Source organism: Lipotes vexillifer, unplaced genomic scaffold (genome assembly GCF_000442215.2).
Source record: "Lipotes vexillifer unplaced genomic scaffold, Lipotes_vexillifer_v1.1 scaffold302, whole genome shotgun sequence".
Taxonomy (NCBI): Eukaryota; Metazoa; Chordata; class Mammalia; order Artiodactyla; family Lipotidae; genus Lipotes; species Lipotes vexillifer.
In genome coordinates this window covers 3,135,381-3,150,926 of record NW_006798913.1, presented here as the reverse complement: position 1 = coordinate 3,150,926, position 15,546 = coordinate 3,135,381, and the positions used below count along the sequence as shown (strand labels likewise).

General features: G+C 36.9%; 1 protein-coding gene across 1 annotated transcript in view; it reads left to right on the top strand.

The window, feature by feature from the left end:
• The window catches only part of GFRAL (GDNF family receptor alpha like), a 57,938-nt gene that overhangs the window by 15,382 nt on the left and 27,010 nt on the right, over positions 1 to 15,546 (top strand). The window contains 3 exon segments of the mRNA XM_007471199.1: positions 3,136 to 3,192; positions 4,088 to 4,418; positions 9,611 to 9,861. Coding sequence (XP_007471261.1) covers positions 3,136 to 3,192; positions 4,088 to 4,418; positions 9,611 to 9,861 — 639 coding nt within the window.

Genomic DNA, 15,546 nt, shown 5'->3' with positions numbered 1-15,546 from the left:
GGTATTTGGGGAAAGAACACTTCAGGCAGCAGACACACAAGCTCAAGGTGAGCTGGGGATAGTCTGGAAGGTTGAGGAAGAGCAAAGAAGACACTAGAGGTAGAGTCGAGAGAGCAGGGGGAGAGATGCAGGAGATGAGGTCAGAAATAAAACAGGGGCAGGATCATGAAAGGCTTTGTAGGTCATTTCAAAACTTTTGGCTCATATTCTGAGTGTTACAGGAAACCACTGAAGGATTTGAGCCAAGGAAGTGTCATGGTCTGATCTACATCTTTAACAGGATAATTCTGGTTTTTGTGTTGACAACTAACTGAAGAGAAATAAGGCCCAAGTAGGAAGACCAGTTAGGAAGCTTTTGTAATGATGGGTGATGGACCAGTGTGGACAGCTGTCAGATTCTCGATATGTTTTGGTGTGAATGGATCATATGGGGATGCAAGGGGAAAAAAGGAATCAACATTGACTCCAAGGTTTTTGTCCTGAGTAATTAGAAGAATGTGGTTGCCATTATTTTCATTGACTAACATGGGAACAACTACAGCTGAGGCTTTGGTGTGGAGAGAGGAGAGGCCAGGAGTCCGTTTGGAACATGGTAAATGAGAAATATTTGTTAGATATCAAAGTGAAGAGATCAAAGATCAAGTAGACAGTTCTAGGTATGGAACTGATATCTAAATTCATTGCATGACACATAGAAGTGAGATCTGTACTGTAGGTATAAACTGGGGGTCATTCACTGATGGATCGCAAATGAGACCATGTCACTAAATGAGGTCAACAGAGAAATGCATGGTGTCTTGGACGAGAGTGGTAGCAGGGTGAAAAGATATCAGAGTCTGCATATATTTTGTTATTAATGGATCAAGAAGTGGGAACAGTGTACATTTTGTAATGTGTATGATCTTATAACACAGATGGAGGTCTGGTGGGTGCATGTTTCTCTGTGTTCCCATGACATATTGCCCTTTAGCTCCTTTTCAGCAATTAAGCTACTGTTTAAAATATTCTCTGGAAAATGTGTATATACCTATGTATGCACCATAAATTAGGATTTAATATGGATTAGGATTTAATGTGAATTAGGATTTAATGTGCAGGGAATTTATTATAATGTATTACTCATATTATATAAAATAGCATGGGTCCATAATAAAATTTATTTCCCCATGGTAAAATAATTGTTTTGTTGTTTTTGTAATAATTACTCATATTGTGAGTGTATTAGTCTGCTTAGGCTTCCCTAGTTAAATACCAGAGGTTGGGTGACTTGAACAACAAAAATTAATTTTCTCATCATTCTGGAGGATGGAAGTTCCAGATCAAAGTCCAGCAGTGTGATTTTCTGGTGAGAGCTGTCTTCCTGGCTTCTAGATTTCCTGGCTCCTTGCCATGTACTCACAGGACATTTCCATGGGGTGTGTGCATGTGAAGAGGGAAGAGTAAAGAAACACACTAAGATCTCTTCCTAAGAGGACACAAATCCTACCAGATCAGGGCCCGACTCTTAGGACCTCATTTAATCTTAATTAATCCCCTAGAGACACCATCTCCCAATAGAGCCACACCAGGAGTTAGGGCTTCAACATATAAATTTTGGAAAGAGACAAAGTTTAGTTCATAACAGTAAGTGAACTCAGTTTCTTGAATATGTTTTAGTCAGTGGCACAGCCATACCCAACAGTTCCAAAGCAGAGCTATTAACCTATCATAGAAGATCTAGCCTAGACTTTTGTATGTTACAAAAGCTGTAGAACTCTCTGAAATTTGCTTGTTGGGATTTCATTCAATATGGAATAGTAGCACAGAAGAAGGAACATCCCAGAAACACAGAAGAGTGTGTTTCAGAAGAGACAGTGATTCTTGAGCTGAGAATTAACCAGTAGAAAAATGAAAAACCATGTTTAATGAGAACAGATGGAACAAGGAGTCTGGAAAGGCTGTGACACACCGCGAGGTTAAAAGAATTTTCTTATGATTATACCATCATATATGTGCAGTAGATGGGCAGGCAGGGAGTTTGGATAGACAGCTCAAGTCAGGACAAATTGAAACATGAAGAGACACTTATGCCATAACAGAAGTCAGTATCTTAATAGCCAATGGCAAAAATTGAATTTTTATTTTAAAATGAAAATCTGATAATTCTATTCTATCACTTTATGCATATGTCTATTACTGTTCCATCTATTTTATTTTGATTTTGTTTCTGTGTCTCTATTTCCTAATAGGTTTGACAATAGGGACTGCCGATTTGTCTTCAATATGGCACCTGGTATATAGTAGGGACTCAACCAATGCTCCTTTTCTTTTCTTTTTTTATAAAGTTGATCTTTGAAAGAAAGAACAATTAAATGAGATTTTTAAATGTCATTATTTTAATTGAAGTATAGCCAATCTCTACTGTACAGCAAAGTGATTCAGTTATACACATATATACATTCTTTTTTTTAAATATTCTTTCTCAATATGGTTTATCACAGGATAGTGAATATAGTTCCCTGTGCTATGCAGTAGGACCTTGTTGCTTATCCATTCTACATGTAACAGTTTGCATCTACCAACCACAAAGTCCCGCTCCATCCTTCTCCCTCCCCTCTGGTGATCTAGTGGTTAGGATTCAGCTCTCTCAACCAATGCTTCTCGAATGAAATGTTTTAGCATTAGATGGTCACCAAGTTCACTTCCATCAATGAGAGTCTTCAATTCTGTACTTACAATTCCTAAAAACTCTGGGAGGCTAAGATAGAGGTGGAATTAGTCTTTAAATTGCTTTTCAATCTAATTAAGACCTTACTGGGAAGAGTTTTTTGGTTCAGACAATATTCCTTCTGTTCTTTCTCCCCAGACAGACTCTTTGTTTACTTCTGAGCACATGGCCTAGTCATTAGCATTTGTTTAAATCTTCCAGTAACTGGATACTCAGAGCAGGGCTGTTTAACTGACTTGAATGATATTTCAGGGGTTTATTTTTCTTCATCTGTACCTCACTAATTTGGTGTATCAAGGGTTAAATAAGGGTTACATGAGCTTATATGTACTTTTGCTTGATTATTCACTCATAAAGGTAGTCCACATTCTCCTATTAAATTTAGAACATTGTTCACTAACAAAATAGTCTCTTTGTTTTCCTTCTAGATAACATGAAAGAGGATAATAAATTCAAGTGGAATCTAACTGCTCTTTCCTATCATGGTAATGTTTATAAATTTTTATTTTGATCTGCATTGTAAATACTGGACAATATAATTTAAAATGTAGTTACTAGGTTTCTTAAAGATATGCCATTACAAAATAAATTGTGTGGATGTTTTTATCATTCTAATACTATGAAATGCAACAAAATCAAATCAACTATACTCCAGTAAAATTTTAAATAAATAAATAAATATAATTTTTAAAAAACAAAAAAAGGCAACAAAATCATTGCATTTCTTCCACTCATGTGACATCTGTTTTGCCCATCCATCGTTTATTCATAGTTATGTTGAAGAATACTTTACAATTAAAACCAAAGACTAGGTCTTAATTAAATTTCATAGATATTTTGATCACGTAAATTAAATTGAGGTCTTTTTGTGTATATGGATGTGTTGGGGGCCGGGCATTCACACATACCTGTGTTTTCTAGAATGTGAACATTTTTATATGTTGGAATAGCTACATCATTTAGTCAAGATTTCCCCCCCAAATAAAAAGTGCAACAGAACAAGAACATTTTGATTCGAGCCACTGAATGCACCATTAGCTATATAGCTGAAATGCAATTTCTGAAGATTTACTGTTTACATTTGAGAAACCTGGACTCAAGAATTTTTTTCTGCAGCACAGTTTTGGCCCTACACACTTCCCATCACTTCTGGATCACAATACGTAGCCAGTGTAGATGAAAGATGATGCAAATAGTCCACTATTCAGGTCCCAGTAAGTTCATACTAACTCTCAGGGGGGAAAAAGGGAATGTTTGCCAAAAATAACACATGGGTACATCATTGTATTTTGCTCATGGACTTCTCACAGTGTTTTGCAGATTCTGCATGTACAGCTTTTTGTTTACTTTTCCACGACCTGGGCATATCATTGCTTTTAGGAATCAGAGGGATCAGGTCCTGTTTGGAAGTGGCGGAGGAGTGTGTGGCGGATGTGCTCTGTAACACACAGTTGGCCCTTTACCTGAAAGCTTGCTCAGCAAATGGAAACCTGTGTGATGTGAAACACTGCCAAGCAGCCATCCAGTTCTTCTACCAAAATATTCCTTTTAACACTGCCCAGATGTTGGCTTTTTGTGACTGTGCTCCTTCTGATGTACCTTGTCAGCAGTCCAGAGAAGCTCTTCACAGCAAGCCATGTGCAGTGAACAGAGTTCCAGCCCCAACTTGCCTCGACATAATTCACAGCTGCCAAAATGATGAATTATGCAGGTGAGTAAAAACACACATACCTTACTTTCTGATTTTGGCACCTTATTTTTTACAGTCTAGTCCCAACACTTGATCTCATTACATTAGCTAGAGTTTCCACCATCATCCAACATGATGTAAATAAAGCCAGACAATTCATAGTTTTGAATCCATAGTACATGTGTAGTATCCTTTTCGAAATTCAAATGCAGAATGTGTTTTTGGAATAGCAGAAATTCAGTTTGTCAGGATTGGGTAGTCATGAAATAGCATTATCAAAATTTCATATTCAAGTGAGACTCATGAATTGCTTAATAGACCTGTCTTGTATGTCAGTTTTATTATTGTTTTTTTGGGGGTGTGATTATATAAGGCTGTTAAATGTCATAGAATTTTGACGAGGTGACTCTTTAAACTTCAAAATAAATATTTTGTGTCTTAGGCTGGAGATGAGGAAGGAGCTATAGTTTGGATTTCCCCAACACACGTGTGCCATGGTGTCAGGAATGCACCCTTTTTCTCTTCCCAACCTCTCACCCTTAATTCTCGAGGTGGTGATGTTAGTCATGTATTTGTTTATTCAAAAAATAATTACCAGGGGCTTCCCTGGTGGTGCAGTGGTTGAGAGTCCGCCTGCCTATGCAGGGGACACGGGTTCGTGCCCAGGTCCGGGAAGATCTCACATGCCGTGGAGCAGCTGGGCCCGTGAGCCATGGCCGCTGGGCCTGCGCGTCCGGAGCCTGTGCTCCACAACGGGAGGGGCCACAACAGTGAGAGGCCTGTGTATTGCAAAAAAATAAAAATTACCAGACACTTACTACTATTTTAGGCATCAGGGTACAAGATACAAAAATGCCTGCTCTGTGGAGCACACACACACACACACACACACACACACACATGCAATAAGGGGAAATGTGAATGGGCAGAAAGAGTGAAAGAATTGCAGTACAAATGGGGTGGCCCCAGTAGAGACATTTTGCCAGAGTCGAATAAGTGAGAAAATGAGCTTGTCTCAGTAAATATCGGAAAGAAGAGATACCATACAAAAGGACGAGCCAGTGCTGAAGAAGAAATGTGTGTGGCATGATCTCAGGCAAGGAGGGTAGAGTGCACAGGGGAAGAGGAATAGAGAATGGATTTACTCCGAGAAAGAAGAGCGGTACTGGGAGATTTTGAGCAGAGGTGTGAATGATGTGCTCACTTGTTAAAATTTCCAGTCTGGCTGCTAGTTGAGACTAGACTTTACCTTTGCAGGTAACTCCTCCTGGAAACCATAAATTGAAACCAACAACTTGGCTTTCTCTTCTCCTCACTGTGGTCTTCGTTAACACATTTCCTTATATATTCAAGGTGAATTGACCTTTTGTGTGGTAAGAAAGCCACCGTTAAGTGAGCCACTTTGGACACGAGTCAGAAGATGGAGGAAAGAAAGAGGATACTGAATAAACTTGATGAATCAAAACTACCTGTAACATTGATATTATCACATTAAAGGAGCCTTATTTAACAACCAGCATTAATTGGGATGAAGCTTCTGCTTCTTCTTGGGATAATTATTCCAAGAAATTCATATTATTTTGTTTGCCCAGTACCTTCTATTAGGGACTATTTTATTTAATTGTATTTAAATGAATAAAACTCCATATATAGCAAATTCCTTTAAAGGTCAAAATAAACATTTAGTGTGGAGAAGTGGCTAGGTGTGATAGCTCAGGGCAAGATTTGTCACATTTGTCACCTTGCTTGAACCACTGGCAGATGAGATTTAATGACATCACTTCCTGAATGGGCTGATTCTTGGTGAACTGCTTTCCTTCCACCTTTTAACTATCCTCACACTTATGCTGTCAGTCATTCCAACTTGCAAAGTAGCTGCAGATCTTGTAAACATTTGTCAAAAAAAGAGAACTGCTTCCCTATAACACACATTCTGTAAGATAAAGGGTAAAGATCTCAGCAGAGTGCTAAACCATTGACTTTTTTTTTTTGCTTCAACTTATATAGAATGTCAAAGTTCTTAAGAAAGTTTTATTTGTGGATCTTTTCCTGCAAATGTTTATCAGTTATTTTACGTTTTACTAATTATTTCTCTTGAATGAATAATAAAATTAATAATAAAAATATTTTTTACAATGAAATTAAAAATTTTCAAACTCATTTATATCTCAAAAATCCTTATTCAGTGTATTAATATATTTCATTGATTCAAAGATGCAAAATTTTTGCACATTTTAATATCCCTAACATGTTTGGAATGCGTCTTAAGCTCAGTGACCAAAAGCAAAAAGTATTAAATTAAAACAATAACAACTGCCAACAAGTGATTTTAGTTGTAATAAAATTATGGTATCTCCTATAATCAATGAAATGTGGTAAAAACATTTGATTGCATTATTTTTCTCATATCACAAATAAAATATTACTCTCTATCATCTATCTTCACTAACAGTGAAACCAAATAACATTTTGCTCAGCCAGAGGACACATTTTTTTTTTTTAAGTAATCCCTGTAAAAATGCCAGATGTCTCCATGGATGGTACCAAGTTTTACCTGATTCCAGTGCCAGGGCCCTGGATATTCTACGTCATTATCTTTGAGTTATTAGTACTCAATTTTCTCAGGATGATATATCTGAGTTTCCCTATCAAATACCACATTTTAATGTCGAGTGATGGGATCTGCTGCTACAATCCTTGAGAAGCCCTGTGATGGATTCTGAAACGCACACTCTTGCATGAACCTCACTTTGGCATCAACACCTCCTCAGACTGACTGATAGAGTTGGTGATTTTCCTCCACAAGGACGCCTGGGTTTCACAACCTCTCCAAAGTGCTTGGTGCAAGGTCTGGAACACGATATGCTCTCAAAAGACTTCATCTCATTTCCCTCCACTTTTGAATATCTGTACTTACTTAATTTTTATAATGTTTTATTATACAGATACATGTCTCTTCTTATGTAATTCCTGTTTTTTATATATTAATTCAGGGAGTAAGGATTGTGTGTCTTTTTCTTTTCACCATGTGCAAATAGTCTCTGAATGAACACTTTATAGAGGTGATGGAAATATTATACAATATTAGTTGTCAAGATGAAAAGACAAATTCTATCATTTTCTCAAGCAGATTTTGCCTTAGGGAGATTTCCAGTATTTATATTAAATTATCCTTAATGTAATTCAGATGGAAAAAAAAATCCCCAAAGAAAAACAACTTCTTCGGTGAGAATGTTAAGACTTTATCATGGATCTTTCCTGCAGAAGCCCTTATACATGGGACAAAGCAGAGCAATTGGATTTTAAAATACAACTTCTGTCCCTGTGCCTGCTTACTCTTTTCATGATTGGTCTTGAAACTCCTCCGTTTATTTGAAAAGGCCAAAGAAGGTGATATAAAGAACTATTTTTTCAATTAATTTTCCCAATACAGATACACACTGGGAGGTGAGATTATATTTTGCCAATTATAAATGTTTAGGAATTTACAGGAAATTACAATACATTGTTTTTCCATATGTATGAACTCCAGAAAGTAGTGAAAAAAAGCAATTGCTTACAAGAAATTTTACCTACTTTTTAAAAGCAAAACTCCACAAAAGACATATTTAACTGCCAAGGGATATTCACAAAGTATGACTATATATTAAGTCACAGAGGCAAATGTAATACATTCTGTGTGTAGAAATTACACAGACCATATTCTCTTACATTTTACAATATAACCAGAAACTTATAGCAAAACTAAAAACAAAATAATCAACTCTATTTTAAAAATTACTCTTTTAAATACTTAATGGTTCAAGTAATAAACCAGAATAAGAAATTTCAGTATATCGAGAAAATAAGGATAATGAAACAGCTACACAGTAAAACATTTCAAACATAAAACAAAATTTCTATAATATAAAATATTTTGCCATATTTAATTTTTTCAAATAATTTAGATAGTAAATATACCAAAGTATTTTTTATAATATTTTAATTTTTAATTAAATATCCTTCAGTTCATCATTTTTGCAAAATTTCACAACTACTTTTTTGAATGAAATAACTTTTATGAGGAGACGAATCATGCAACTTAAACTTTGTAAAACATATATTTAAGAAAGACTAAATGGCACCTGTCAACCTCATAGATGACAACCAATACTGCCAATGCTTACATCTAGATGACATCTTATATATAAAACCCTTAATTGCATTAAAGTAACATATTTGTTCTTCTGGATTCAGAATTATATGCTCAAAAACTTTGTAGTATTTTATTAAATATAAATTTTAATATATTAATTATTTTTTACCACTGTATTTAAAGGCTGATTCCTTTAAGATGACTTAAAATACAAGATTATTGAAAATAATGTGATTTATGGATTTAAGCAGAGTAACATTATGAAAGCAAATAAGCGCAGGACAAATGACATGTACTCAGAGGGTTTTCATGCATGTTTGATGGTGACATATTCAAGACAGGGAAAAAAATAATTATACGTGATAAATAGGAAGATTAATATTCTTGGTTTCACTAAGTAGATATTTTCTTACTGTGAAAGTTCCAAATATGAAATTATTGTACACTATCCAGATTTTATTCAATGCTAATACAGCAAGAATGATATATGTAGTCAGAAAAGTTATGAATGGATATGGTTCTTATGGATTATCTTGACCATTAAATAAACTCATGTTTTGCTTTAAATTAGCTCATGCTGCCAGAGAACCTCAGAGCATTTTGTTAACTCTAATTAGTCTGCCTAGAAATATTGAGAAAGAATACAGTACCTCCCATCCTGTGGGAAAACTCTCTTGAAAAGTCAAGAGACTTTTCTGAAATCACTTGGTGGGAGTCAATGGCCAAATGCTAGTTTCAAAACCACATTCTGCTTCAGAAATTATTGCTAATAAATCTTGCAAGGAGTTCTTACTACAAATCATTGCCCAGTGAAATAAAATTAGTAATGAAGGAAGAGTCATCCAGGGAATCCTAAACTTAACCTCTGTCTTTCAACACAAAAGGAAAAAAATTCACAACTTTTCTTCCGCACTCTCTGTTGGGATGTTTAAATGTACAAACTTAGTTTTCAACTACGTTTATAAGCATCTAGAAGGCATTTTGCTTTATGTCAGTCTTTTGTTAGGTGAGGCAACACTACATGTTAGTGTGAAATAATATTATTCAGAGACTAATTCCATTTCCTTACTCTTTCTAGGAGGCGCTATAGAACATTCCAGGCAAAGTGCTGGCAGCGTGTGATAAGAAAGTGCCATGAGGATGAAACCTGCATCAGTACCTTAAGCAAGCAAGACCTCACTTGCTCCGGAAGTAATGACTGCAAAGCAGCTTACATTGGTACCCTTGGGACAGTCCTTCAAATGCAGTGCACCTGTAGGACCATTACCCAAAGTGAAGAATACTTGTGCAAGATTTTCCAGCATATGCTTCATAGAAAATCATGTTTCAGTAAGTTACCCAATTATATGTATATACATATATATATACACACACACACATATATTTCTTGTTTTTGTCTATACAGCACAAAGTAGTAATCCAGCACAGAAAATTTGGCCACAAAGTCAACTCTATGTTTTTAATTTTATTTTCTGATTATGCTTTGCACATTTGTTATTTTACTCTTTTATCTGCAAGTGATACATGTTGTTAATTTATATGATTGATCACTCCTAGGTGTCACATTGATTTCAATATCAAGAGCCTAAAAGGTTTATCCTACCAGATAACGGAATGTAACAGGTATCTATTGCAAGTAACAAAGCAACTCAAATCTTGGTGGCTTGAAATAATTATTTATTTGTTCACAATTCTTCTCACTGGGCTTGGCTCAGTTGGGTGGTTCTTCTGATGGTCTTGTTTGGGGTCTCTCATGAAGGTACAGTCGTCTGGTGGTGAGACTAAGGCCAGTCTGTTTAGGTGTTGTTTAGCAAGGATTGTTGGCTGGGATGGCGTGGTTCTCTTCCACATGACCTCTGCAGCAGTAGACCCTGGATCTTTCATGGTGATGGCAGCATCCCTAGCAGCTAGTCCCCAGTGAACAAGTACTTGTCAAGCATCTGCTTCTGCTATATTTGCTAGTGCCCCACTGGACAAAGCAAGTCACATGGCCAAGCTCAGAGTCACGGTGAGAAGGATGTGTATATCCAAAGCTGGATTCATCAGGGAGTAGTTAACAATCTACTATATGGCTGTCCCAACCTAAGTAAAATGTATTTACCCTTGGATTTAGTTATCTCCCCTTGGTCTTTAATATGTCTGCTAATCTACCTGTATGAGGGAATGGAAAACACATTTTCTAAAGTTATTATGTACAGTATTTTAGGGATAAGAAAACAGATTTAGGAATTTAAATAATTTGTCTACAGTCTCAAAGGGAACAAGTGGTTGAGAGGGATTTGGCTATAAGTCTTCTAGGAAAAAGCCTAACAATGTGATCACACACTAATTCAAGACCTCTCCATCATCTACCTTCAAGGTTAATACATGCAACTATGTGAGTCCCAAAATATCTCCAGCTCCTAAGCCCCTAGGTGTAACCAAACCACAAGCACCATTTCCAGGAAGAAATAACAGACATTTACCATTTAATTGCAAAAAATCTTTATATTTATACAAAATTTGACAGATACATATCTGTATATATCTTTATATATATCTAACTATAAACAGATACACACATTTTTAAAATTTTGTTCTATTTTTCTTTAAAGATACTAAAGAGATACACATTAGCCAATATGATCAAAATTGTGATTTGTTATGTATTAGGTAGTAAACATACGACACAGAGTGTATGGTTTGATTCCAACAGAGCTCTCTGTGGAATTTCTATAATTAGCACTACAGACATATTTCAATTGAAATCATGATACAAAGAGGAAAATGCATGATATATGTTGAGTCATATTTTCTAAATAATATTCCTCTCTGATTAATACTAAGTGGTTAATTCTGTTGGAACTAAAGGTATTTATAATGAATGGCTCATAATATTACAAAAGGAAATACCAAATAAAGTAACTTAAACCAACCAACAATATATACAATTACACTATCATGATTATTTATAAGTGGTTTTTCCATATTAAATGGTGTCCGGGAAAAAAAATGTAGTTTCTGCAAGTTAGTGGTAACCAATTTCTTGGGCATAAATTCCTTAAGAATGCCAGCACAAGCAACCTAATTCTACTTCCAAACCTGGTTTTCTCCCATGTGTTTTCAATAATTCTTATGTTTTGCTTTCATTGTATTTGACTACCTATATAGAGCAAAAATACATATATATTCATGAAGAAACAGTAGAAATGAATACAAAAATCCATAAACATTGACATACTCTATAATGTTTCAGAAAAATAAAAATTCAAAATGATTTTGCTTTTCTTTACTCACTTTGGAAGACTAAACATGATGAGGTTTTCTCCTCAAACATTACTTACTAAAAGTAGGAATTTTAAGTGATGCGTTTATAGAATTAAAGGAACCTTAAAGGCCTTCTGTCAGGGTTCTGAGTACTTGAATTAATAGGGAAAGTTTCAGACAAAAACACAAATTAAATCCTTAGCCTGGCTAAGACCCTCATCCCCTATCCCATATACTTGGGAAGTGGTAGCACATGGAGATTTTTGAATGAACTCTAACCACTGCCTCTGACTTTTCACATCAGCCTAGCATGCTCACACTTTATCAAAATACACCTGTATCTAACACATCATTGTTAATCAACTATTCTCCAATATAAAATAAAAATTAAAAAAATATTAGTACATTTTATCAACCTCTCAAAAAGTAAAAAACAGCTCTCATTACAACTGGTTTCCAAAGCCCTTCACCTTCTGCTCATTTTACCTGAAAGGGGCAGAACTGAATAGAAAAAGAGGACAGTTGGAGAAAATTTTCCATTTGTCACTTTTGTTTGGCTTCAAGTCATTGTTTTTCAAACTCACTTGACCTCAGACCACAGTAAGCAATGCATTTGACATTAGATTTTTACATGCTGTGTCTTCTGTTTTTTAAAAATTATTATTCTATTCCATTATATTTTTTCAATGCTGAATACCTACTAAATTGACTTCATGACTCAGTAATGTGCTGCCCTTGGAAGTTTGAAGAACACTTGCTTGAAACAAATCTGGAAGTCATCTACCTTGATGTATCCAAGTCAGAGTCTTATAATAATTATAAAAAATGAGAGAGTTGCTAGAATGAGTGCTTATCTGGGGTCACATTCCTCATCTAACCTTAATCATTCCATGAGCTGGACAATATTATTTCTGCAGCTTTTCACACGGGAGATAAAGGCAGCTGACAGGTGAGCTGGGTCACTTGGCTTCCATGTCCAGGATGCAGTGGATGCAGGATCCCAGCCCTGGCTGGTTGACTGCAGCCCACGGTGTCCTCCTGCCTGTAACACCATAAGGACAACAAGCTTGTGTTGGTTCAGGATGCTCCACAGCCCTCTCAGGCAGAACCTCTTCGTTCTTGTCTCAGATCTGAGCTTTGAAAACATGTTGAAGAGCGTGCCTCGGTTCCAGTCTGCAGGACCACATTTTGGGCACTGAGCATCCTGAAGGTGCTGGGTATTTGGCCACCAACTTGCACTCACCTGCACACCTCTGCATCCACAGACTCACTTCTCTCTGGCATCTGGCAGCCCAGAGCAAATTGTTGGCAGTTAGAGCTGAGAGAGGCATGAGAGAAATGGAAGAGAGAAAAATTGGTTAAGACAGAGAGGACCACAGAAATGGAAAGAATTAAGAGATTGGTGTTGCCTTTCCCTGCTACACTGAAAACTTCAATCTATAGATGTGTGTGTACCACATGCTGACAGGAATATTCTCTTTTCTCCTGGTGCAAAGTTGTCTTTTTATGCCAACTGTAGACAAATCTCTTAAAGAGGTTTGGAAATAAACCCATTCTGCCCCTGAAGGCTCAGCTTCTTTCTGAAGAATTATTTTTAAAAAGAATAAATACATAAAAAGAGACTACCTATTTCTATTAAATCCTATAGGGAACAGAAAACATTATAATTGGGATACAAGCTTAAACAAAATTTAAAAATATAGAAACAAAAATAAGTTAAATTCTTCCCTCATTCTCTAGAGAGAGCCAACGTTTACAAGATTGGTGTACATTCTTTCTAACACTTTTTTTTTTTTTGCCTTGTAAGTATATGTACCTTATACATTTTGTACACACTCAAACAGTGCCTCCTTCTCCCTTACACACACACACAGATATTTTTTAATAGAATCAAACTATACATCCTGCTCTACAGCTCCCTTTTTAATTTAAAAATATATGATGGACCCATTTACAAGTTTGTACACATATGATGGCTTTATTCTTTTTAAAGGCTGCATAGTAGCCTATATTTAGAGGACCAGCCTCTTCCCAATGTGTGTCTCTTTCTCATGACGGACTTCAAAGCCCTCTCCACTCAGCTGCAAAGAGGGTAAGACAGAATGCAGAAAGCAACATAGTCACAGAGGAGTATTTCATGGTTTGGTAGTGGAAGCCATGCACGTCACCTACACCCACGTCCTGCTGACCATGACTCAACCACATGGTCACAGCTGTCTGCAAGAAAGGTGGGAAACTGTAGTACAGTTTTGAACCAGAAGAAAAGGCAATTGTGGTTATTAGTTGACAAGTAAGACTCTGTCACAATTCACCCAATGTCTATTTTACTCTTCTGTCTACAAAGAGAATTTACTTACCCTTCCCCCAAGGGAGATGACCCAGTGTTTCCCAAATGTTCATCCAGCGACAGTCACTTAGCTCAAAGACCTGGATCTTGGGTGATGTGCAATCCAGATGATGTAGCACCATGGAGTGGACAGGCAGCCCATGAACTAGAAAGAGCAGTTATTCCCTACCATCCCTCCAACACAAATAACACACACACACACACAGACACACACACGCATGCACACATGTTATAGGTATATTAACAGGGACAGCATAACATCAATAAAGATGCCCATTCAAAATAAGGCAACAAGGGAGAGTTATAGCACCCAGTAATGAAATCCTGCCTGGTAGTCATTTGAAGCCTCTCTGATGGATACCTGTGAAGAACCACCCTTAAGGCTCCCATCTTGCCCTCTGGAAGATTTTTCCTTATCCACCATCCTCCACAGCTGTATCTGCAGTAGGCTGGGGGAGAGGATGCCCTCCTTCGGGAACAGGAGCTCTCCTAGACCATATCCTGCTCATGAGATTTGAGAGACTGTGAGTTGCTTTAACATTTAGCAGTCACAGACTCTTTGCAAGCCAACCGGTGGCTTCCTTGGCAACATAATCTCTTAAAAATGTGTTAGGTTTCTAATATATTTGCTTTCAGTCAGTTCCATGTGCCAGTATCCACAATAAAAAAGTGTTTTCTTGACTGGTTCCCAAGTCTGCCTTGTTGCCTGGCTTCTTCACGCCCATACCTCTCTCTCTAATGCAATGATTTAAGCTAATCTAAACAATGGACTTGAGTGAAAATGTATTCCCCTTAATCTGATTTTTGCTGCATAGCTGAGTCAATTTGTTTAACTCAGAAATACTGGGACTCTTATGACTGGATAATTTTGCTCAGTCGTATCTCTTACTATTTGGGACCTAAGACAGTCAGTCAGCTTTCATGTCATAGGGTCCTCATTTTAATCTCTCTGACCTCTGCTTGAAAACCAGCCAGTTTCTATCTGAGCTCATATCTTTATTGTAAAACTCTATACAATGCAGTCAAGAGGAATCAACTCACACTATCGCTCCAGCTCTTTCAAGTGTTCCTGTTCCTTTTGGGACCTTCCAAAGTGCTTTGAGAAATGCATCTCAGAACTGTCTTCATGGCAGAAGGACAGGAAAGGCATCCTTTGGATTCTCTGTCCCATTTCTCAGGGGTGGCCCCATGAACCTTGATTCCCTGGAAATTGTGTATAATACATACATAAATGCTGAGTGGAGCCTAATGTCCATCTCATGCTGCAGGGACAGAGGGAAGGAGGTGTCCAGGGCCAGATCCAAGGGGAAGCACCATCAGGTTGCATCTGCACAAAGATGGACTAGGCATTGGGGGAAGTATTTGATGGTAAGGAGCAAAGGCAAATCCATACCCAGAATAGGTATAAATTCCAGCAGGAA